This window comes from Falco rusticolus, chromosome 19, assembly GCF_015220075.1.
Source record: "Falco rusticolus isolate bFalRus1 chromosome 19, bFalRus1.pri, whole genome shotgun sequence".
Classification (NCBI taxonomy): Eukaryota; Metazoa; Chordata; class Aves; order Falconiformes; family Falconidae; genus Falco; species Falco rusticolus.
The window spans coordinates 592,693-616,583 of NC_051205.1; the positions used below are offsets into that span (position 1 = coordinate 592,693).

Here is a 23,891-nt window from a genome sequence, read left to right on the forward strand (position 1 = left end):
ATTGTGTGCAGCTGATGGGGTTTTTATCCCTGTTGAGACCAGCGATTTGGAATCGGGGAGTTCTGCTGAGCCTCGAGAGGCAAATCGTACGTTGTGATATGTTTAACAAATGATGTGAATCATGGAAAAATGCAGAGAGGTGCAGGAGGCGGGGAGTGAGCCCCCTCGCTGGGATTTTAGGGAGCGCTAGGAGTGAAGACGTGTCCTTGGCGGGCTCCAAACAGCCCCATTGCTGGGATGTCACCGAAGAAGGCGGCTGTGTAAGTGTTGGGGGGGACGGGGGCGGGGCTGAAGAGCAAAACAATAATAATAAAATTTAAAAAGCAATGCACTGACTTTCTAAAAAGCAAATGCACAGATTTCAAAGCCGTGCCGGTGGTGCAGAGGTAACCCCGCAGGCCCGTGGGTGGATTTGTCTTGCGCAGCTCCTTAATCCAAGTTTAACCCACTCGGCGGTGGCAAGCCGCGGCCAGCCGGGGGAAGGTGGCCAAAGGATCGGGGAGTTTGGGCTGGCGGCGGGAGCGGCTCTGCTCACGGTGACGGCACAGGCAGCTCGGAGTCATCGGGATACCTTGTGTGAGTAGGTCGGGTCGGATCCCGCCTCTCCCACGGACGTGGAGGAGGTTTAACGCCCAGGATTGCAGCGTGCACCGTCACGTTGCACCAGGCTTCACCTGCGTGCCCCGCGTTTACAGGGAGGGAGGTTTAACGGGATCCTACACACTTTTTCTTCCTCTGCAGCCCAGCGAGGAGGATGTCAAACACATTTCCCTGCATCGGATAAACAGTCGGGGCTCGGAAAGCCCTCTGTGGGCGACCGAGCCGCCCAGGTTCGCAGGTACTGCTGCGCTCCGCGTGTGGCTGCGGAGCCGCGTCTGGGACTCTGGCAGATGCCACTGCTGCATTTTTTTGTTTTTCATCCGTTTGCCTTCCCAGTTGTCTCGATGTGAATAGTTGAAGGACCCCAGAAGTGCTGGCATGAGCAAAGCTCTGTGTGACCCTTCCTTGGACCCGGCTCCGCTCGGTTGCCTCTTTAAATCCCGCCTGGCCGAGTTACACCGAAAGATCTCCTTTTTGCTGGCGCAGTGTTAATTTAAAAATTAGAACATCTGGGCTTTCATGGAGCAAGGCTGGGCTCACTTAGAGGGAAAAACAACTTCCTTCAGTTCACAGGGTCTTTAGGATCTAATGACCACAAATATTTGAAGCACGCAGGATTTGTACTGAAGAGAATGGCAAGCACAGAGGAAAACGTTGTGTGTTGCTGCCGTGTGGACGGGGTGAAAGATGCTATTCATATCGGTTCGGGCTGCTGAACTTTGGTCAGGCTTTTTTCACCTCGTAGTTAGAGCTTAAGTGTTTTGAAAACAAGAGGAGGAAACCAGTCTCTGGGAAGCGGCGCTCACATCTGGACACACCGACCTCGTTTTTACTCGCTTGGAATATTTAGAGAGAAACGCCGTGGGTTTCCTCACCCCTTTCTCCCTGCGTCGGGAGCTGTAATCGCTTGTAAAAATAAACAGATGAAAGAAGGTCATTAAATTAACAGGGAAATATCTCGCTGCAAGAACCCGCTGGCGCAGCCTCTGTGGGCAAAACAGGGCTGGGGGTCGTTGGGGGAACAGGCAGGCAGAAAATGGTTCACTGAACTTCTTTTCCAAAGACAGTAATTTTTTCCACCGTGCTGGACGTGAAAAGCAGGAGGGAATTGGCAATCTGCTTGCAGTGCTTAACATTTGTAAAAGGCATTGTGCCCTTCTGCTGATCACGAGCTGTCTTCTTGTAGCGTATGAGCAATAAAGGGAAGCAGTCAGAGCCGCGGTAATGATGTTAGATTGAATAGAGTGCCTTATTTTATTTTTAGAGGACGATTTCACTTGGCACTGGCTGCCTTTATTCTTGCTGGTTATCCATAGAGATGCACCGCTGCTCTTTTTATCGAGATGGGAAACCGGGAAGTGTGTTCAATCCCTCGTTTATCTTATTTTTAAAACATAATTAAGTGCCAGTCATTGGTGAGGATGCGTAATCTGGGCAGTAGCGCCTGGACTTCGAAAACAGGGACCCAGTTGCAACAGGCTTGGTTCTTGCTCCAGCTCTGCTCGCCCATCGCCAGCACCGGCGGGGGATCGCACCATCAAAGCGCCGCGTACCACTGTCCCCTCTGTCCCCGGGGCAGGTTGGATAAGCAAAAGCCGAGCACGGGGGATACGTTCCACCTCCTCTAGCAAGAAGCAGAGCCGCTGGGTCCACCCAGCCTGTGGCCCTCCAGTTCCAAGGGTTGCAGAATGCCTTTGGGGTGGAGAGCCTATAACAACCTGTTTCCCCCCCGCTTCTCTTTTTGGCTTGCTCAATTTTTTTATCGTCATGGTAACGGGGAAATTTTGTGTAATGGCTGATAGATGCTTACAGCTCCCTTTGAAGTCTGAGTGGAAGGGGCACCCAGAAGACCTTTAAAACCCAACGTGATCAGCTCAGTGTTGTGTGCGTTGGCTTGGGGCACCTTCCCTCTAGACAAAGGCTTTTCCAGAAGGTTTGCACCAAACCTCATCTCTGCTCTCTGTTTCCCTTGAGGTGTATCCCAGCCCGGGTTCCTGTTTTCCCACCTTCCATCTGGAAGCAGGTCTTCTCCATGGATTGTGTCCCTGACTTTTTTTTTTTTTTTTTTTTTTTTCTTCTTGTGTGTGTCTTGTTTTCTTTTCAGCTTTGAAGTGTGCAGACCCACCACTGCTATGGGAGACTCTGTTGCAGACCCAGCCCGAGGGACAGGCTCGGACCAGGCACCCGGCTCAGCGCCCCAAGGGAATGGCGGGACGTCTCTCAGCGTCATCACGGAAGGTGTCGGGGAGCTGGCAGTCATCGACCCCGAGGTGGCGAAGAAAGCCTGCGAAGAGGTCCTGGAGAAGGTCAAGCTGATGCACGGTGTCTCCTCTGACAGCTTGACGAAGCTGGCTGATGGCAGCGAGGCAGAGCGTGCCTCACGGACCGCGGTGGAGTTGGCCAATGGAGACATCGGCGAGGGCTGTAAAATCAAGTGCTTGGACGATCTACCTGGCACGGCCTCCAAGATCCAGGAGGAGGACGAGACGGCGGCCAACACGGTGAAAACCGCCCGGAAGCGGCAGAAGAATAACTCTGCTAAGCAGTCCTGGCTCCTCCGGCTCTTTGAATCCAAACTCTTTGATATCTCCATGGCCATTTCATACTTGTACAATTCAAAGGAACCTGGTGTGCAGGCTTACATTGGGAATAGGTTGTTCTGCTTTAGGAACGAAGAAGTGGACTTCTACCTGCCACAGCTGCTGAATATGTACATTCACATGGACGAGGACGTGGGAGATGCGATCAAGCCCTACATTGTGCACCGCTGCCGGCAGAGCATCAACTTCTCCCTGCAGTGTGCCCTGCTGCTGGGTGCCTACTCCTCGGACATGCACATCTCCACTCAGCGACACTCCCGTGGGACCAAGCTGCGGAAACTCATCCTCTCGGACGAGTTGAAGCCAGCTTACAAGAAGAGGGAGCTGCCGTCGCTGAGCCCAGCGCCTGATATGGGCCTGTCTCCTTCCAAAAGGACTCACCAGAGGTCCAAGTCGGACGCCACCGTTACCATCAGCCTGAGCAGCAATCTGAAGCGCACAGCCAGCAATCCCAAAGTCGAGAGCGAAGAAGAGGTAATGTTGGGGCCCTCCAAGGCTCAGCTCACCCAGGAAGGGATGCCCCCAGGGCCGTGCTCGAGCGGTTGGTTCTCATCTCATAGCTTCTCCTTTACCCCGCAGAGGGTTTTTTTTTTGTCCTAGTTGCTGCAAATGATTGAAGTTTTGATTCCTGTGTCTCTAAGCAAACTGACACGCACCAGTGGGTCGCGTTGGAGGGTGCTGGGGCTCTGGAGGGGGCGTTTCTTGGTGTGGGTGGAAGGGGGGGGCATTAGATGGCGTCAAGGTAAGGCAGAAAGCTGGGTCGGGAGGGCTGAGTCGCTTCCTGCGCTGCTGAATTCCCACACGGTTTGGGCAACAGGCTGGTGCCTCTGTTTTGCAATCTGCAGCCATCTGATTGCTGTTGGAAATGTGATTTCCTCCTTGTCCCGACTTGTTCAAGATTTAGCAACGACGAGGTTTGTTCGCAGGCGGAAAGGGCCCTGGGCAGCTGGGGGCAGGAGGAGAGCAGATAAACCCATCGGCTCTGCCCTGCCAGTGCCCTGGCCAAAACAAGCCTCTGGCGCGCTCACCCTTCTGGCTGTGGGGCCGAGAGCTGCAGCTGTGGGGTTTGTTCGTGGCTGCTGCCCTGTGCTGAGCTCTGCTTTGGATTTCTGTCCTCTTTTCACAGCTCCAAGACGGTGGAAAGCCAGGCTTTCCCTGCCGGAGGGGCTGGGCTGCATGGAGGGGACGCTTCCAGGGTTAGGCGCTAATGCGGTTTAATGCCAAAGTAAACAGCAATTAAATAGGTGAACTCGAACGTATGCGTGTTACGTGTCTTCCAAACCTAAACAGCTCCTGTGGGCTTTGCGGTGTTTATTTTTAAGTGTCAAGAAGTTATCGGCACGAAGCTGCCTTGGCTTTGGTGCTGAGCTGCTGTGTCGGTGCACACTGCGAGACTGTGCACACTCACCAGAGAGTGTGGTTTTGCTTGGGCAGGATTTCTTGCAAAGAAAACGCAGTTTATTCATTTCACGCATCTGCTGACACAGAGAGGAGCAAAAGGATGAGCAGCATCCTCGGCAGTGGGGCTGCAAGGCTAGAGGAAAAAGAGCTGGAAACGCAGAATTTTTGTTTTGCTGCTTTGTTTTGAAGGGCTGATGTTTTTCAGCATGAGCATCAGCTTGAGATGGTGAGAAATGCAGGGCTGAGATGGGGTTGCCGGGCGGGAGAGGAGGGCAGAGGAGACGAGCTGGTGCTAAACGCAGGTTTTATGAGCAGTGCTAACCAAATCGGAGAAAAGCAATGCCTCTTCCAGAACTCACGAACTTGAAATACTCCCCCGGGGAGGTGGCTCGCCTCTGCAGCGGGGATGGCTCGGCAGGCTCAGAAATGGCCTGTAAAACCACAATACCAAAGGTTCGGTCCCGGCGGGGCTTGGGCAGCCGTTCACCCGGGCAGATGAGCCAAACTCCGCGCAGCTCCTTTTCTGGGTCATCCCTGTGCTAGTGTGGATGAGATCTTGAAAGCCAACTTCCCCGCGGCTCTGTCTAGACATTCAAGATCTCATGACCGTTTTCGTAACAGTGGAGTATTTCTTGGCTTTCCTGCCATGTCTGAGATTCCCCCTTTCTCTCGGCTTCGCGCTGGGGTTGTAAATCATTGGAAGGGGCCACGTGGTCCCCTGCCTGTCTGCCGGGCTTGGGAAAGGCTCCTTTGGACAAGGGTTTGAAGGAGGCTTTGGAGGCATGAGGCAGCGCTCAGCTGGGCTGGTTTCAAGGGAAACCCACCCGGTCCTGCTCCCTGCAGCTCTTGGGTGCAAACCCAGCTGCAAGCCGGGGTCGTGGTGTTTGCCGATGGGTAAATGAATCTTTCATATCTCTGCCCGTCAGCTGCTCGGTGGAAAACAACTGGCTGGTGGGGAGCGGGACGTGCCGAGGTCTCTGCTCGTGCTGGCTGTAGCTGCTTGAATAATGGAAACTGAAGCTTTACATAAATGATGGATGAAGGCAACGCAGCAGAGAGTTTCTCTTGGCAATGTTTGAAACGTATTTTGATCCCGAGGCCGAGCAAGCTGTTTAAGTGTTGCGCAGCCATAGGGATACTCAAGGCGCCTTAAGAACTTTCCTGGTCTCTGAATATCCCCCACCGGCTTCTGGAGCCATGTTGTTTTAGGTGCTGAATGTTCCTGCCTCCTGTTTGAAACCAGCGATCCTCTGCGAAAAGCAGCTGCTTCACCAGTGCTGGTGGTGGGGCCAGGAAGGTCCGGCATAAATTCCAGCAAATTCTGGAGTTCGCTATTTTGATCTGCAAGTTACTCGGTCTGAGAAACCCACAGCTGTCTGAATTGTCTTGTGCTGGCATGAGCCCTTCACCAGTTCCCCAGATTTTCTCAACGCTGGAGGTCTTTTCAGCAGTAAAATCTCATGTGTGCTCGTCTGGGAGGTGCTTTATTCCCCGTACGCGGTTTTGTCTCTGCCACCAGTGTCCATACCATCAAGCCGTGGGTCGGGGATCCGCTCCGCTGTGCCTCCTGAGAAACTTCAGTTTCTATTTTTGCAAAAAACTCAACTGTAAAAGCAAGAAGTTGCCCGCTCAGATGAAGGAAGGCAGTGAGGCCTGAATCTCCTTCTCGAGCGCTGCCGCAGTGCCTGGTCTCACGTCGGCCGCAGCCTGCAAACTCGGCCGCTGCTCGGCCGCGCGTCGGGCGTTCCTTCCCGTCTTTAAAAAAGCAAAGCCAGGTACAACCCAGCCGGGTGTAAAACGTGACGCTGTCAGCTGTCTGCTGCAAACGTGGGACCGGTGTCGGAACATGGATAACTCTGTGTCTGCTGCGGTTGGAGTGAAGTCGGCTGGGCCCAGGGGCGGCCCCGGAGCCAGGAGCAGCGCAGGATGGAGGAGAGGCGCTGCGGAGGAGTTGGTCGTTTCTGGTCGGTGACCAGCGGCTGGTGGAGAGCAGGAGAAATGGAATAAACTGTCTGAAAGAGCTGTAGGGAGGAAAAACTGCAGCGTTGGGCTGGTGGGCGTAGATCTGAAATACAAGCCGCAGGGGACAGGGCTGGAGAGAAGTGCAGGGAAAGGAGAGGTGCAGGGACAGCCAGTCTGTCGCACCCATCCTGAAGGGTGCTGGTGGAAGTGGCCTGTCTGCCCTGGAGGCTCTGCAGCCCACTGCAGAGCTTGCACCCAGGCTTCGTCTCCCCTTTGTTACTGGAGCCTGAAGCTGCTTTTTAGCTCCACTGAGGAGGTGGTGGCACCACGTTCCCTTCTCCACAGCATCCTTCTGCATCTGGCTGGGTTATTTTCCCATCAGTCTTCCCTGCATCGAACAATTTTTGGGGTTATTTTGCCATCTCCCATCAATCTTCTCTGCGCTGAACAATCCTGGCCTCTTCTACGCTTCCCGTAGGTCACCTGTTGTAGACCTCCGGGGTGTTATTTCTCCCCTGGACCATTGCCCCTTGTCCCCATCCTTGCCGAGCTGCGGTGCCAGGCGCTCCCTGTTCCGAGGCTGCTTCCTGCAGGTGCCTCTGTCCTTTGCTGCTGGTCCTGGATAAGCTGAGTCAGACCCAACGCGGGTATTAATGCTACTTAAGAAAAAAAACTCTGTGGTGGTTTTAGAGCTGGGGGGAGGCCGGCTCCCAGCAAGGTTGTAGTCACCCTGGGGTGAATCTGTCCTTTTCCCCGCAGTCGCCCGCAGCTGTGGTGCTTTTTCTAGAGAATAATTCCCCCCGCTGAGGTCTCTGTTCCAGTTCTTGCTTCGTGCTGCATAACCACTGTAATAACGGGCAGGAGAGGCTTTAAGTGCTGCTCACACTGTGGGTTTTTAAATCCTCACCGCATTACGTCTGCGTAACACGTTTCTACAGTACAGTTCTAATGGTGTAAATTTATTTTACATGTGTTAATTTTCAGCTCATGCAAGGGCATGCAAAGGAAAAGCCACAAGCTCAAAACTCATGTCGTCCTGCATCCCTCCAGTTCAAGGTGGATGGGCTGAGCCCTGGTTTCCAGGGTGGTGGTCGGGTCTTGCCAAGTCCAGGTGTGTCCCGTTCCCAGATCCATTTACAAAGGGTGGATTAAATGGCTGCAGCTGCTCAGCACGGGATTGTCCACCTGTGCAAGCTGAAACCAGGCGTGGAGGACCCGGCTGGAACCTGATGCTGGTGCTGGAGCCCAGGGGAGCACTGACAAGTGTCCCATTGGAGGAGGTGGCCTGAGACGCCTTCGGCCGCGCGCCGCTGGGATGCTCGGAGGTGGACAGAGCGTGGCTGAGGTGCCCATGCTGCAGACACGGGGACAGGGTGCCGTCCCAGTGCTGTGCCGTGGGGATACTTTGCGTCTTTCTTGCCTGTTTAAACATTAAACGTGTGAGAAGGTCGTTTGGCATGGGCTGGTCCCACTGGTGCCATTGGTTGTGCTGTGAAGTGGGTTGTGCTGGGCAGAAACGTGGTGGCGTGGAGCTGGGTGGCTGGTGGGACCGTGTGGAGGTGGAAGCTCGATGTGTCCGGCTCCCCGGGGTTTTGGCATGGTTGCAGGCAGCAACCTGGAAACAAAACCTCACCCAGGGCAGAGCAGCTGCTTAAGTAACTTCAGTAAAACCGTTTGTGGCTGGGCCAAGCTACCAGAGACGTCTCGAGGTGCCCTAGAGAGACCTGCTGGGGTGAGGGGCGGCCGAACCTGGAGCAGGGAAAGTCATCTTGCTGTCTGATCGCCTTCATTTCACCTAGCTCTACAAAAACTCCAGCCTTGCTGACTTCGGGGTGCTTGGGTTTTAATGACACCTCCTCCGTACACCCAGCAGGATTTGCTGTAAAGGTGCAGCGAGTCCTCCCCAGCGGCCGCCCCGGGGGATTTGCTGCACAAACAGGTTGTGCCGCCTTTGCAGCGTGCAGCCACCCTCGCCTGGGTCCTGGCAGGCTCCGAGTGGCAGCAGCACCTCAACTGCTCCCCCCGCTCATCTCCCCACCTCTCTAGGGCTGGATGAGGACCCCCCTGGGTCTGCACCCCCGCAGCCCAGCCGGGGCTTGGCCGAGTTGGCGTTTTCAGGGATGAGTGTGCCTGGGGTGTGCTGCTGCTGCTGCACCTCTTTGTGTTTCTTGTCGGGCTGCTGCTTTTGGAAAACACCTCTCAAAGATGAAACCCCATGACTTGATGTGAAAGCCAAGGCTGGTTGCGAGCTCTTTCACGCCCCGCTTTTCCTGCCTGGCAGACTGGGGTTTGCAGCCCTCGCCGATACTCAGCCCTTTATCTCCCCGCTGAGCCGTGACCCCCGTGTCCCCGCCAGCGTGGCAGGGCGCAGCGCTGCTGGTGCTGAGAAATCCAGCGCTGTGATGGCGAGCCCTGGAGGTCGGGAAGTTTTCATGTTAGGGAAGACGTGTCAAACTTTATAGCTGAGACCTTGCACCTGGGTGAAACGGGGAGGGTACTCCCTGTGCCTTGCTCTGCCTCCCACCAGTGTTTTAACTCCCAAAGCCTGGGAGGTGGGAAGAATAAATCACACTGATGGCCTGGATAGGAGCGGTTCATCTGTGGGATTCCTTCAGGAGCTAAGATCAAGGTTCAAAACATAGAGAGAGCAGGAGGGGAAATCCAGCTGCTTTTTTTTTTTTTTTTTTTTTTTTTATTTAACCCATCTGGATTGAAACCAGTTATTTTTAAATGGGGATGGCTTGCTTTAGCTGTGAGCCTGAAGCCAGTGCCAGCTCAGAGCTGGGCTGATGGTGGAGAGAGCCGGCCAGGCTTGCATCTCCATGTGAACAAAAATGTTTGGCTGAACTGGTTCTACTAGTCAAGTAAAAAAATTTTAATTAGAAAACTGCTAATTGAATAATCAGTCAAGAATCTAGGCTGGCTGCCGGGAATGGAGCGCTGGAAACGGCAGCTTCTTAAATGCCAGCGCCTCGCTGTTAACTCGGGGCCACTGCGTGTGGGTGGTGGTGGAGGAAGAGCAAAGCTTTCACGCGATGCAAGCGCTGCCCACGGTGTGGGTTTTATTTTTTTTAACAGCGGCATCAGCGTTATCTTGAGAAACGGCAGGGAGGGTTTATATGCAAATCTGTTTACGTCTGCGTTTCTGCGTGGATTCGCTTATCGGAGCGTGTGTGCTTACAGGCGACTTCTGGATTTGCAAGCTGCTTTTTGTTCGAGGTTGCCCAACGTGTCTGACCTTGGTCTTTTCGCTTTTCAGCCCACATCCCTGCCCTGCCTCTGCTAGTCGGGGTGTGGAGGAGCGTTGGCCTTTTACCTCTGGAACTGCACCTTCAGCGACGCTGGCAGAGGTGCTGTTCCTGGTAGGGCTTGTTTCCCGGCCGCGGGGCGGCGGCGCGGCTGGCCGAGCTGTGGTGCCAAATGGCTGTGAGGACGGTGCTGCCGGCTGCGCCGCGGTCCCACCGACGGGTCCGGCTTGGGAGGTTTGGCAACCTTTCCGCAGCATCCCTTTGGATTTGTAGGGCATCCCTCTGAAGGGTTTTCCCTTGGCCAGGGTGGCAGAAGTCAGTAAAGCTGCAAAGCCTGGCTCCTCCGGGCATCCAGGTTTTGTGTCTCTTGGCTAAAACATCCTCTTTTCCCCGTGGCACCAGCAGTGTTAGTGAGGTGTTTGCCTCTTGAGCTGCTGGGATTGTAAATAATTTTTTAAGATACAAACCACTGTCATCCATAATACCCGTTTCAGCTCTGTAACGGGTAGGAAGGTCCTGGGAAGGGTTTGTGGACGTGGCAGAGGTGTCGAGGCGTGCCAGGCGTGCTGTCGAGCGCTTTACAAAGAGAGACGGAGTTATTTTTATCGGTGTGACGGTATGTGTTTACCCGGGTAGACACTTGCACTGAACGTTCCTACATCTTAAGAAAGACCAAGAATTTTAGCCTCAAACCCCAAAGCGAGCCCTGCAGACTGGGTGGCTGCAGGTGAGCCGTGTCCTGAGCGCAGGGCGCAGCGACGGTGAAGGGGATGGAGCTGACGATGGCCGTACACACCGCCTGGCACCTCAGTTTCGGCTGAGACCAGGGTATTTAATGTTCGAGGCTTCTGGTTTCCCGAGTGACAGATCTGGAAGCTCGCCCGTGCTTGGCATATGGCTCATCCATCTGTCGAGTTTGCGAGGGAGAGGAGTCGTGCCGCTGGCACCCTTGGAACATGGCTCGTTTTCCCGCTCCTTCCAGCCGCGTTTCTTGGGGAAATGAGTCTCGTGCAATCCTTGTCTCCTCCAGCAGCAGCTTTTTGAAGCATTGACCAAATGCCACAGAGAGGAGAAGCCAGAAATGTGCTGAGGTTCTTTTTTGTTTGGTTATTTTAGGTTTTGGGGGGTAGGATGCATCTGGAGGAGCCCAGCCTTCGCCTGCCCTGCTCGCATGATGAGCTGTATTCACTATTGCACTTTTTTAGGACAGTTTGCTGGCTGGCTGCATAAAGCTACCTGATCTCCCTGGGGAAATCATCAGGTATTGAATGGAGACCCCAGAACTGTCTTTCCTTGGCTGCCTCGCTGTGTCCCAGAGCAGAGCCACGCTGCGATCAGCCTGCTGGAAGCGCAGGCAGGTGGGGAGGAACCGGCTCAGAACGTGTCCGGAGCTGCTGAGGTTATGCCGGCGGGTTAGACGCTAAGCAAAAAAAAAAGATGCACTTAATTTCCCCTCCGAGTTTGTTATTCCTGTTCCCTGGACCCAGGCCTGGCACTGCGAGGAGGTTTTGCCTGGTGTGGTGAGCAGGTGACCTGAGCTGCAGGAGATGCCGGAGCTTCCTGGAGAGGTGGAAAAGCCAAGAGCCCGGCCGTGCTCCGTCTGGGGAGCAGCTGCTTCACTACAGCCCCAGAGCTGAACCTTGGAGGAATGTGCCGTTCCCCCACCCCGGGGCCGGCTCTGACTAATCTTCAGCCTCGTGGTGCAAACCCACCTTGCGTCAGCCCGTGGGCTTCCCGGGGCACCCCGGTCCACTTTGCAAGCTGGATAACGACCTCCTCGTTTGAAGGTAGACCCTTCGTTTGGATGTGTTAATACGCCGACACCTCTTAAACCTACCAAAGGGCTTTTGTTTAACACAGGGGGGTTGTCTCCAGCTCCTGTAGTCGACAGTTGTGGTTTTCAGAACCGGCATTTTTGGGCAAAGTTAGTAAATTGGAGACCTAATGGCATCGCAGCCGCTGCTTGTGGAGCCGTCGGGGAGCAGAGCCTGCGCTCGCCGAAGCACAGGGTGCATCCTGCGCCGGGTGGGTTGCGCGTCACCTTGATTTAAGACGCCAAATAAAAATTGGGAGCTTGAGTCCTAAATCCAAGAGGGATTTGAGAGCTCTACCGTCAGGCGTTGCGCGCTGGCGTGGCTTTCATGGAATAGGCTCCGCTTGGAAGTGTGCGGGGACCGGGGTCTGTCTCGTGACTGCCAGGGACGGAGCGGGAGCAGCCCAGATCGTCCGTGAGGATTGCGTCACGGGTGGGGGGATGTGTGGAAGCCGTGAGAAGATGAGCTTCTAAAATGGGGTTGATTTTAATGGGAGTTGAACTGGGCAAAGCACGGCCGGTAGGTGAGCTTTAGAGGTGTCCGCTCTCGTCGTGGGCAAACATGACAAGACGGTGTCGGTAAAAGCTTTTCAGGTTACCTGCCATCCTGCATTCCCCATCTCCTGGTTAGAGATTCTTTTTATTTCCATATATATATGGAAATAAAAACCAAAACAGGGGAAACTCTGACCACAGAATATTCCGATTTAAGGTCCCGAATGGCCCGGTGCCTGGGAAGGAGGGCGGCAGCGTGAGCCTGTGGCAGCCTCCCGGCTCCAGGTGTTTTTCCTGGGTGAACCTGTCAGGGTCTGAGCGCTGTCAGGGTTTTTACGTGCTGATGCAGAAGCAATTAATTTAAACGCTGTTATTTCTTATGGCAAGGCTAAGCCTGGTGGAATTAGCGTATCCCTGTAGCTAACGTACTGAACCCGGACCTGTTTGTTTCTTTTTGGGAAGTGAATTTTAAAACCAATTGCACACTGGTCTCAAGGATGTTGAAGCTCCATTTTACCACTTTTTGGCATGAAAATAATGGATCTGTGGGCCCTTAAGCTGCTGGAATGGTGGGACGGCTGGGGTAGAGGTGGAAGCTGCTGTTAGGGCGGCTGCGCAGCGTGGCGTTCGGTGGCTGCGGGGAAGCGCGGTCGGTGGCTTCTGCCCATGGTACGAAGGGTTTGCTTGGCTGCGCAGGGATGCTGCTTCACAGAGTAACCCCTCCAATGCTGAAAGCTCTCTTTGTCAGCTTGGAAATAGTTTAATTGTTGTCAGGTTTTTAAAATTTGTCCGACAGTTTCCCTGGGGTTAATTTTGTCTGCCGAAATGAGAGGCTAAATTAAAGTCCAGGGGAGAAAAAGAGGGTTTGTTGATGGCAAGAGGATGTCTCGAGGCAGATGCCGGCACGAGCATCCCTGCCTGCCCTGGTAGCTCCCGTCTCTGCAGCTGATTTGAGCCCAGAAAGCCAGAGCTGAAACCTTAGCTACACCTCTGGGGTAGAAGATTATTTTGAAGGATGTAAATGGGGAAAATCTGTGTGGGTTTTATGGGCATTTAGCACTAGATCTGCCGATGAGCCGCCAGCCCGGCTCCCTGTTTGGTGCCACCACGAGTGGCCGCGGCCGGAGGAGGCTCCAGTTTAGATCCTTGAAATTGTTGTGGTGTTACTCTGGAAGCATCGTGTGCCAGTTTAGGTGCCGCTTTCTATCCAAGTGTAAAAGGCAACAAAACTGTGATGGGGTGGGGTGGGGGAAAAAAATAAAAATAAAAATGAAAAGTGATCGTTATGAACGTGGAGCTAAACTATTGCTTTTTTCTCCCCCTCTCCCTCCTTCCTCTCTCTCCTTTTAAACAAACACCACCCCCCAAAACTGCCACCAAACCCCCTTTCCTCCGTTTCCCAGGAGCTCTCCTCGAGTACGGAAAGTCTCGATAAGTCACTCTCTCCCGTAAGTGGCCCGTTTCGTTCCTGCGCCCGGGCTGCCTGCCTTCCCCGCGACAGCAGCATTTCCTCTCTGCCACAAAAGTCCTAAACCCCGGCACCCGGCAATGCACCACAAGCAGCTCTGGTCCCCAGCGGTCACCCCCAATATCTGCATTGCTCACCCCCAGCGCCGGCAGCGTGCCGGCCGCCTCTCGTGCCACCGGCCAGATGGTGCCGGCTTTGGCTGAACGTGCCCAGCGTGTTCAGTGAAACGCCGGCAGAAAGGGAGCTTTGGGCAAATTTGCTTGCGCTGGTTTGGCTAAAATAAAGCAGAAAATCCCAAGGGGGGGCCCTGGGTGCTCATTCCCCTCCTTCCCACCCACCCCACCCCACCCCCCTCAAAAAAAAAGCAGCGAGGGGCAGAGAAACCCTCGTACCGCCAGCAGCCGGCGGAGGCACGGGAGGGACTTGGCTGCTGATTTTGGTCCGAGCAGTCGCTGACCTTTGCATGGCGGTGTCCGCGGATGAAAGAGGAAATGCTGTTTCCTTGAATTTTACTTGAAAGTTCTCTGCCAGATGGGATTTAATTTGCTTTTTCCACAAATCATTCCCCCCCCCCCAACTTCTGTGCGTTAAACTTTCAATCAAAACCCAGTGTCTCCCTAGCAGAGTGTTTTTCTTTCAAAATGAGCCTTTTTAATTTATTTTTTTTCCCCCCCAATCAATAGCATCTTCCTCACCTGTATCATTTTCCTGCCAGTGTGTGTGTGTTCTCCACCTGGGATTCCCAGTGGGCTTCCACACGTTGGATATGTAGTCCATGATCAAAACTACGTACCTGGGCAGCGGTGCCTTGCGTAGCCCCATCCTCTGGGACAGGGTCTGCTCGGTGGCCTCCAGCTGATGTAGCCTCTGGGTTATTTGACGTGCACCCACTCGTCCTTCTGTGCTGCAGAGGGGAAATGTTCACACCTTGACGGTGCAGGCAGGAGAGCTGATGCTGCCGTTGTGTACCGGCACAGGGCATGAGGCTTTTACCCCTGAGTCCACCCCGATGCAGTCTCCTCCTTTTCATTTTTTTTATCAGTCGCCTCCAGCTCTGCTGTTTGAAGTGGTGCAAGGGGCGCAGGGTCTCGGGCCGCCATGGGTGGGAGGCCGGATGCTGGGCTGGTCCCGGTTTGCCACCCAGCTTTAGGCGAGTCACTTGCTTTTTTCCGCCTCCCGCTCCGGCCAGCGGAGCGAAGGCAGCGGCGTCTCTTCCTCTGGTGGCTTTCTGAGGCTCGGTGGCAGCAGAACGCTTACAGGCCCCTCGGTCCCAGGGCCTCACAGAAGTGTCCTGGCAGTTCTCCGGCTGCGGCGATGGGTGTTGCCGGCACCGTGGCTGTGCCATCCATCTCGCTGACACCCGGCGCCGGGCGGTAGCAAGTGCCTGTTCCTCTCCCCAGTGGCAGGAGACCTTTCCTTCCAGGCTTTCCAGCCCCAGGTTGTTTATCCGTGGCAGATGCTCACTGCAGCAGCTGTGTTGCTTTTTTTGCAGCCCGTTTTTTTTTTGCAACCGTTTATGCCAAATTCATAAACCCGCTGCAGGCACCTGCACCAAGCTGAAGGCTCGTGGCATTTATCACTGGCGCTGAAATCCCCATGGCAGGCAGCTAGGCTGAAGGGACCAGGTAGCAGCTCTGCTCTGCACCGCTGAGTAGTTTCCACCTGTGAGTACATCAGGTGGGTCTCCCTCCTGGGGAGCGAGTGACCGTGGGCAGCAGGAATGGGGGGCAGCCACGGTTTCGCTGTGCGAAGCTCTGGAATGACGAATTGCGGTGGTTTGAGCGGAGGAGAGGTGGGATGTCAGGGCAGGGGCAGGTGGGACAGCAGAAGACACTGTGGCAGCTGAGGCTGGAAAGCGTCCCAGGTCAATGCTCCCGTTTCAGATGCTTAAACCTCCCCCGGGCACGATGGCTGCGCAGAGCCGGAGCGGCCTTGCCCCTTCGCCACGACGTGACACCTCCGGCACCGCTCCAAAGCCGTTGGCCGAAGCTGGGGCTCCCTCCACTGCCGTCCCGGTAGCCAGGGACAGATCGGTGGCATCGTCCCTGCCCAGGCCTGGGAAGCGGTTGGAACCCGTGTGGGGAGATGGATGCTCCTGGAGTGTGTCTTAGCAAAACATAAGCACAAATCCCTGACTAATTTAAGAGCAGGAATATTTATTATTTTTTTTTCAAAGCACTGCCAGTGAAATGTTTTGCTGTCGTCGAAAGTAAACGGTAGAAAGTAAATATTTATCTTGGCTCAGAGCAACAGAAGGATCCTTCGGGTGGTCGGATGAGGGAAGAGCATCTTCCATCCTTCGCTGTTTGCTTGGCTTCAGGACGCTGATATTTGTGAGCCAGGGCACAAGCAGCTCTCCGCAGCCCAGCTCCAGCACGATGGACTTTCTGTGGCTCTTCGGGCAGGCTGGGGATGGCGTTTCCTGCGATGGCTCAGCCAGCGACGGCCCCAGCTCAGCTCATGCCTTTTCCCAAAGCTGCTTCTCCATAACAGGATGCGAAACTTCCGTGCTGAGTCCCCCGATAACAGTGAAGAGCGGAGTGGTGCTCGGTGGGATGCCTTTGGAGCGGGGTGGGATGGGGAGGACGTTTCCCGGCTGCGTGTTTCTGGCTGGAGGAGCTGAGACCTGAAGGTTTGCAGCTGGAGCAGGAATATCAGAGGTGTGGAACAGGTCACAGAGGTGGGGCCGGGGCCGGGACGGCTTTGCTCCACTCGCAGAACAGGGAGAAGATGCTTCAGGAGATGCTTTGGGATCCTTGGACTATGTGCCAGACCTGGAAACCTGCATCGGCCAGAGCGCAGGAGCCCTTGGAGGAGCAGGGACATCGCAGCCGTCGGGGTTCGATGGCAGAGGACAGGGAGAGGGGTCGGAAGGAGCAGAGCATCTGTGGGATATCGTTCTGCTTTTTGCAGAAATTGGATTAAATGCAATCGAGGGAAACTGTCCCGGAGGTCAAGGGAGCCTTGGGGTGCAGGGTGGCAGAGCAGGGTCTGATGGGACCAGGCGCTTTCCAGTGCATCCACTGGTGCAGGGTTTGAAATATTATCCTCTGCCTCGTACGTGAAAGCAACATTGCTGGCTTAGATGCCGTGCAAGCGCTTCCTCCTGTCCCGAGGATGCCTCTGCTGCGCTCGCCAGCGAGGTGGGCAAGAGAGCAGAGCGCTGTGGAGGAGAGGACAGCGCTTACCCCTGAGTTTGGAAGGATTTTTGACGTGGACTACAGATACAAACGATTTCCCCACCTGCTCTTTCCCAAAAGGGAACCACCAGACTGATCCTTCTCCTCTCTTCACCATCCCTTTATTTTGCTGTGCAGCCATTCCCGGCTCTCCGACGTTTTCCTTTGCTTCCTTTTCTCACGCTCCGTAGCTTTTTGCATGTGCATTTCCAGCATGATTGTGCAGCGAACACTTTGCAAGTTTAATTCTGCATCTTAAATGGCAAAATCAGCCACAATCGTTTGTTGTCCTGATTTAAAAACTTGGGGAAAAAATGAGCAGAGAGCTCAGCTCAAGCCGGTGGGTGCTGGGGGGCTCCTGGGTCCAAGGGGCTTCCTGAATTATGGTTTGATCTTTGCAAAATGGTCGGATGGAGCCTCGATGGAAGCTTCAGGGTGAGGATAGAACAAAAACCAGCGCCGAGCTGGGGATGGAGCCGATTTGCGCTCCCTCTGCCGGCTGCGGGCTCCGGGCCCTGGGGATCGGGGCGGGGGGGGCTCCTGGGGGGACGTCGGAGTTATGGGGAGGTGGGAGTCTGGACAGCACAACGGGAAGGGAAAGAGAGCTTCGGTCCTGTCCTGCTCTGCTCCCGGGTGATGAGCTCAGCTCATCGTGGGAGCATCATCTGGGAGCAGGGAAGAGCCTCTTTCTCTCTCTGGAATTTATCCCGGTGCGTTTAGACTGTGGAGCCTGACTGCAAAACTGCCAGCACCTTGCTGACCCGCTGCCTTGGTAACACTCTCCCCCCACCCTCCTTCCCTAAACCTTTTTTAGCCAGTCAGACTTGCCCCCGAGAGAGAATTCATCAAATCCCTGATTGCCATCGGGAAGCGCCTGGCCACCTTGCCGACCAAAGAGCAGAAGACCCAGCGGCTCATCTCGGAGCTGTCGCTGCTGAACCACAAGCTGCCAGCGCGCGCCTGGCTCCCGACGGCCGGCTTCGACCACCACGTGGTGCGGGTGCCACACACCCAGGCGGTCGTCCTCAACTCCAAGGACAAGGTACGGCCGGCCAGACAGCGGCTTTTGCCTCAAAAGGCAGATTTTCGTGCTCAGCACGGCCCCTGTTGGGGGGTCGAGGGGAAGAAGGGCTTCACATGGGTGCTGAGGGCATCTCCTGGGTCCTGGGAGTGGGGGGAGCTTCCAGAGCGGGAAGCGGTGGGGTGGGAGATGTGCCAGGCAGCTGGGACAGGGAGGAGACCCCTGGGAGCAACCGAGCTCCGAGCTGTGCGCGGCAGCTCCACACCTACTGAAAATCGCCGCTTTTCCTCCAAAACGCACAGGCCCTGCAGGCGCGGAGCGTCGTGCTGCCTCCTGCAGCCGCCCGGCCCTGCTAACGCTTGGGTTTGCTTCCCCCAGGCTCCCTATTTAATCTACGTTGAAGTACTTGAATGTGACAATTTCGACACAGCGAATGTGCCCGCTCGCATCCCCGAGAACCGCATCCGGAGCACCCGCTCGGCCGAGAACCTGCCGGAGTGCGGGATCACGCACGAGCAGAGAACCAGCAGCTTCACCACCGTCCCCAACTACGACAACGACGACGAAGCTTGGTCCGTGGACGATATCGTGGAGCTGCAGGTGGAGGTGAGGCTGGGGGTGCCGGGCAGGGTTTGTCCCTTGCTGGTGCTGCGGGATGCTGCTGGGATCAGGCACAGCACCGTGCAGGATGGTGGTGCTACCCCAGCTCCTGCCTGGGGGAAAAGAGGGGTGGGAATCGCATGGCAGTAGCTGCTGCATCCCACCTCTCGCACCTTCCCCCTCCCAGCTGCCAGAGATTCACACCAACAGCTGTGACAACATCTCCCAGTTCTCTGTGGACAGCATCACCAGTCAGGAGAGCAGGGAGCCCGTGTTCATCGCTGCTGGAGACATCAGGTGAGGCTGGCGCAGCGAGGGCAGCCCCGGCAGTAGCTTTATCGCGATGGGTTACGAGTTCAGGTGCAAAAAGGCGGGGGGTGCAGAATTCCTCTGCTGGTTTCCTCATAAAAACCATCTGCGCTAAAGGCTGAGGAGGGGCAAACTCTGGGCGGCGAAGGCTTATGACAGCCCTGAACAGAGGCAGGAAAAAGGCGCTCTGGGCTGGCACGGCCCCCCCACTCACTGCTGGCACCTTCCGTGCCGGGAGGCGGGGGACGTGGCCCTGGCGCGGGGCGTGGGGTGAGCCCATGGGCTTCGGCAAGTGCTCTGGGTGCACGTGGTGACGCTACTTTCTCCCTCAGCAGCGGGTTTCGCTGCTGTAACAGCTCTGTCTTGCAGGCGGCGGCTCTCGGAGCAGCTGGCGCACACCCCCACCTCCTTCAAGAGGGACCCCGAGGACCCGTCTGCTGTCGCCCTGAAGGAGCCCTGGCAGGAGAAAGTCAGGTAGGGCTGGAAGCGCTGGCTTGGCCTCGGCACTGCAGGGACTTTGTCTGCCCTGGAAATCCAAGGAAATTGCTCTTTTGACTTGCCCAGTAAATAACCACGGCCTCGACTTTAGGCCCTGCTCGTCCCCAGGGTGGGTGTTTGCTCGGGACGCGGCGGGGAATGGCAGCGAGCAGCGGGTGTGCTGCAGGAGGGGAAAAATCCGCAGCAGACTTGCTGCTCTTGGGTTAGGCTTTGAGGGGCTTTACCAGGTATCTATAGGCATCCTTTAAGTCAGAAGACTTGGCCGGTCCCAAAATAAACTGATCTGCGTACCTGCTCCCCAGATTGTGTGTCCAACCCCCAGATTTCTCCTTGAGCGAGAGAGGGAGCCCCCTGGGCTCTATACATTTGGGGGTAGTCTCGTCCACCTTGTTCTGATGGGGGGGCTGGGAGATTCCGGGGGAGTTAATTCCCTCCTGCTGTCTCGGGGATGGCTTGTGGCTCAGGTGGGATTTGCACCATTGTTCAGGGAGGGCTCGGTGCGCAGTTCTTGCAGTTCTGGGCACTGGAACTCATCCTGCTGCCGTCCCAACCGAGCAGAGCTGCTACGTTTCCAGAGGCCTTCCTTGCCCCCAAACCTCTGATCGGAGACCCCCGGGCTGGTTGCTGCCCACCCTCCCTTTCCTCACGCTCCCATCCTCGCCCGTTCCCTGCAGGAGGATCCGGGAAGGGTCCCCCTACGGCCACCTGCCCTCCTGGCGCCTCCTCTCCGTCATTGTCAAGTGCGGGGACGACCTCCGGCAGGAGCTGCTCGCCTTCCAGGTCCTCAAGCAGCTGCAGGTGAGACGAGAGAGGGGCTGCTTAGGGGGCTGCAGCCGTGTGGGGCCGCCCTGGGCCCTGAGGGATTTTCTCTCTCTCTCCCACAGTCCATCTGGGAGCAGGAGCGTGTCCCGCTCTGGATCAAGCCATACAAAATCCTCGTCATCTCTGCCGACAGCGGCATGATTGAGCCAGTCGTGAATGCTGTGTCCATCCACCAAATCAAGAAGCAATCCCTGCTTTCGCTGCTGGATTATTTCCTGCAAGAACATGGCAATTACAATACCGAATCCTTCCTGACGGCCCAGAGGAATTTTGTGCAGAGCTGTGCCGGTTACTGCCTGGTCTGCTACCTACTGCAGGTCAAGGACAGGTGGGTCCCCACGCCGTAGCTGCATCTCCCACTGGGATTTGTCACTTTGTCCCCAGATACAGCAGGGAAATCCTGGGAGCGGAGGGTGCTGCTGCTCCCAGGGCCACGCACGCGCCTGCAGAGTTTAATGGAAAGTTTTCCCTCCCGTGCACAGGCACAACGGCAACATCTTGCTGGATGCGGATGGACACATAATCCACATCGATTTCGGGTTCATCCTCTCCAGCTCCCCCAGGAATCTTGGCTTCGAGACGTCTGCCTTCAAACTCACCACGGAATTTGTGGATGTGAGTGAGTGGGGGACGTGATGGCAAGGGGTGATCCCCGCGCTGCTCCTGGATGAGCCGAGGGCGGGAGGTGCCCCGTTGCAAATGCGGGTTTGCTCAGAGAAGTGAAAATCCCTAAAAAAATCCTCTCGTGCCCATCCTGTTGACTGTCCCCCTGCTTAGGGCGCCCCTTTTGTCCCTAAAATGTCTCCATCCGCTGCCCTCCACCCACACGTCCTCTCCCCTGCAGGTGATGGGCGGGTTGGACGGCGACATGTTCAACTACTACAAGATGCTGATGCTGCAGGGTCTCATCGCTGCCAGGAAGCACATGGATAAAGTGGTGCAGATCGTGGAGATCATGCAGCAAGGTAAGGGGGGCGGGGGACCCCCGAGGTGCCACGCGTGCGTCCGGGCTGCGCAGAGCATCACCCAGGAACGGCTCAGGGACCCTCAGTGCGCGGAGGAGAGCTGGTGAGGGTGGGAGAGCATCCAGAGGGGTCTTGTATGAGGAGAGGCTCCGGGCAGCCCTCTTAGGGTCTGGGGTCTGGGCGGGGAGCTCCTGCCCCAGGGAAAGGCCTCGGGGAGACACTGGATCCCTGGAGTGGGTGGGTGTGAGCAGAGGGAGAGGGAGCATCCCCCGGTCCGCCATGGAGCACTACAGGAGCGGAGACGTGCCTGTGGCGACGGCCGAGCACTGCGGTGCCCCCAGGAAGCCTGAAGCACCCCCGAGGGATGGGGGTCACCGTTCCCTCGGTGTGGGACCGGGCCCCAAACGTGGCGGTGTCCTTCAGCAGCGGGTCCTGGCTAACCCTGCCGCGGCCTGGCAGCACCGGGGGGGTCCCCGTGCCACAAAGCGGCCTCGGGGGCCAGCGCCAAGCGAAGGGTCCCGCTGGATGGAGGCCGCCGCGCCCCTGGGGGCTGCGTTCGCCCCAGGCCCCCGTGCCAAAGCCTGTCCTTCCCTCCCCGCAGGGTCGCAGCTCCCCTGTTTCCACGGCTCGTCCACCATCCGCAACCTGAAGGAGCGGTTCCACATGAACATGACGGAGGAGCAGCTGCAGCTGCTGATCGAGCAGATGGTGGACGGCAGCATGCGCTCCATCACCACCAAGCTCTACGATGGCTTCCAGTAACCTCACCAACGGCATCATGTGATGGCCACGGGCCTCCCTCTCCCAGAACGACTTCCGCGCCCGGCCCGGGCCCGAGCTTTGCTCCCGGGAAGCAGCTCTTGGTCCTCGATGGTAAAAAGGAGGCCAAGTCTCAGCGTCGTCCTGGGCTGCTTTTGCCAAGGGCTCCTCAACAAATGAAACAAGGAAAACAAACAAACAAACAAAAAAACAAAAAACCAAACCCCAAGCGGTCGAAGCAGGAAAAAAAACCCCTCCACTTGTGAAAATCAAAGCGAAACGGATCATGCGGTAACCGTGCGACGCGCGCGGGGTCGGGGCGGCCAGGTGAAAGCAGCAAAGGGCCTGGGGATGTGGGGATAGCGCTCGCCACCCGCGCTGCCGCCCTCCCCCTGTCAGTATTACGCCCGTTGCGTGTCCTGTGAACCCCCCCCCACAATCTCATGAAATGTTCGGGACCTGGGGGGGACGGGCCTGGCCCCCACCCTCCGGCGTCCGCTGCCACTTGAGCCTTCTGCTGGTCCCGCATGACGGCAGCGGAGGTGAACCCGGGGGGCCCTTCCCTGCATGTTCCCCCCCTACCCCGGCATTGCTCAGCCCCCACTCGGGGCCCGTTTCTTTCGCGCACCCCTTTTTCCCCTCCCCAACCCCCCTCAAAAGTCCCCCTTGTCCACAGCCACGTAGGGCACCCCCTCCCGTAGCACCCACACCGGTACGTCAAGGTTGGGGGGTCCCGAGGCCGCTGCCCAGCTGGGGTGCGGTGCTGCCCCCCCCCCCCGCTCCTCCCAGCACCTTTTCCTCTGACTGTGTTCCAGGAATTTGGGACTGTGAAGCTTCCCCCCGCCCCCGCCCCCTCCCCTTGCAATAATTTCTGGCTGCTGTCTCTCTGTCTGATGTAAGGCTGCGGCCGGCGGGTCCCCTCACCTGGAGCCCTGGGCTGGGTTTGACCCCAGGAGAAGCTCCAGGGATGGGACGGGGTGGGGGGAAGGAGCCTGGTGCCTTCCCGGCCCCACCCAGGCTCGGCACTGCCAGCCCCAGGGGAAGGCAAAAGGGCAGCCCAAAGTTTTAGCTCCCCCCCCCTCGCCCCCCACCATGTCTCCGGGGGGCCACACACCTCCCCCCCCTTTTTGACAGCCCCTTCCTTTAAGAGCAGCGACCCCCCATGCCCCACCCCCCCCCGTCCCCCCAGCCTCAGACCGTCCTGCTGGGTCAGATGTGCCGCCCTGCCGGCATGCGAGCGGTGGCCCCCCCCACCCGTCCCCCTGCCCCCTGCGCCAGCCTGTAACCTGGATGTCCTCAGTCTCTTTGTGTAGCACTAAATTATTTGTCATGTTGATTGTTTCGCATTAAAAACAAAAATTTATTTTAAAATGCTGGCTGCCCGTATGGCCAGGAACCACCGTGTGGGGGCATTAATCAGGGACTGAGTGGGGGTCCCCATGCCAGGGGCACCCCCAGCCCACGGCGCAGGCAATCACGCCCTCCTCTGGGTTCCCCTGTGTTGCAGCAGGTGGGGGGCTCAGCGCAGCCCCCAGGCCTCTCTGGGAAGCAGGGAGGGAAGGGGGGGCCCCCTCAGCCCCTTCCACCTCATTTTTGGGGCAGGACCATACCCTTGCGATGGGGTGGGGGACGCAGGACCCCTCCCGGGACACACACGCGGGGGCCAGGTAAGCAAGACAGGGCACAGCAGGGGTTAAACCACTAAAAGTTTAATTGCATTATTACTACAAGAATAAAGGATACCTGAGAGCCTCTTGCAGTGCCCGTAGTTTTAATGTAGCATAATCACAACCCTAAAACAAGTGTTCAGCCGCCCCCCGCCCGCTTTAACAGAAGTGTCGATCTAAAGGCACTGAAAGTGCTTGAAAACCAAGATACAAAGCAATTTGTTTTGTTTCCTTCCTCTAAAACTCGTAGAAACTTTAGGTTCTTCTCTATTATTAAACATCATTTACACGTTCACAGCCCCACGCAGTACGGCTGGGGGGTGGGGGGTGGGGAGGCTCAGCGCCAGGGGAGGGGGGTGGTCCTGGCCCAGGGCTGGGGGAACTGCTGGTTGCTTTATTTTTTTTCTCCTTTTATTTTCAAAGCCCCCCCTTGCTCCAGGTGTGCCATTCAGCTAATCCACCTGCAGCGAGGGGAGGATTACCG

The 23,891-nt window shown here is 56.6% G+C and overlaps 1 protein-coding gene across 1 annotated transcript; it reads left to right on the top strand.

Annotated features, from left to right (window-relative positions):
- Window positions 1–41: 41 nt before the first annotated feature.
- On the top strand, window positions 42–23,494 carry PI4KB (phosphatidylinositol 4-kinase beta). Its single transcript, XM_037411826.1, is given in 13 exon segments — window positions 42–260; window positions 2,705–3,674; window positions 13,523–13,567; window positions 17,581–17,808; window positions 18,166–18,393; window positions 18,575–18,684; window positions 19,066–19,170; window positions 19,869–19,992; window positions 20,079–20,344; window positions 20,499–20,631; window positions 20,861–20,981; window positions 21,583–21,740; window positions 21,742–23,494. Coding segments are annotated over 13 exon segments (2,535 nt in total). The 5' UTR covers window positions 42–237; the 3' UTR covers window positions 21,766–23,494.
- Window positions 23,495–23,891: the final 397 nt, after the last annotated feature.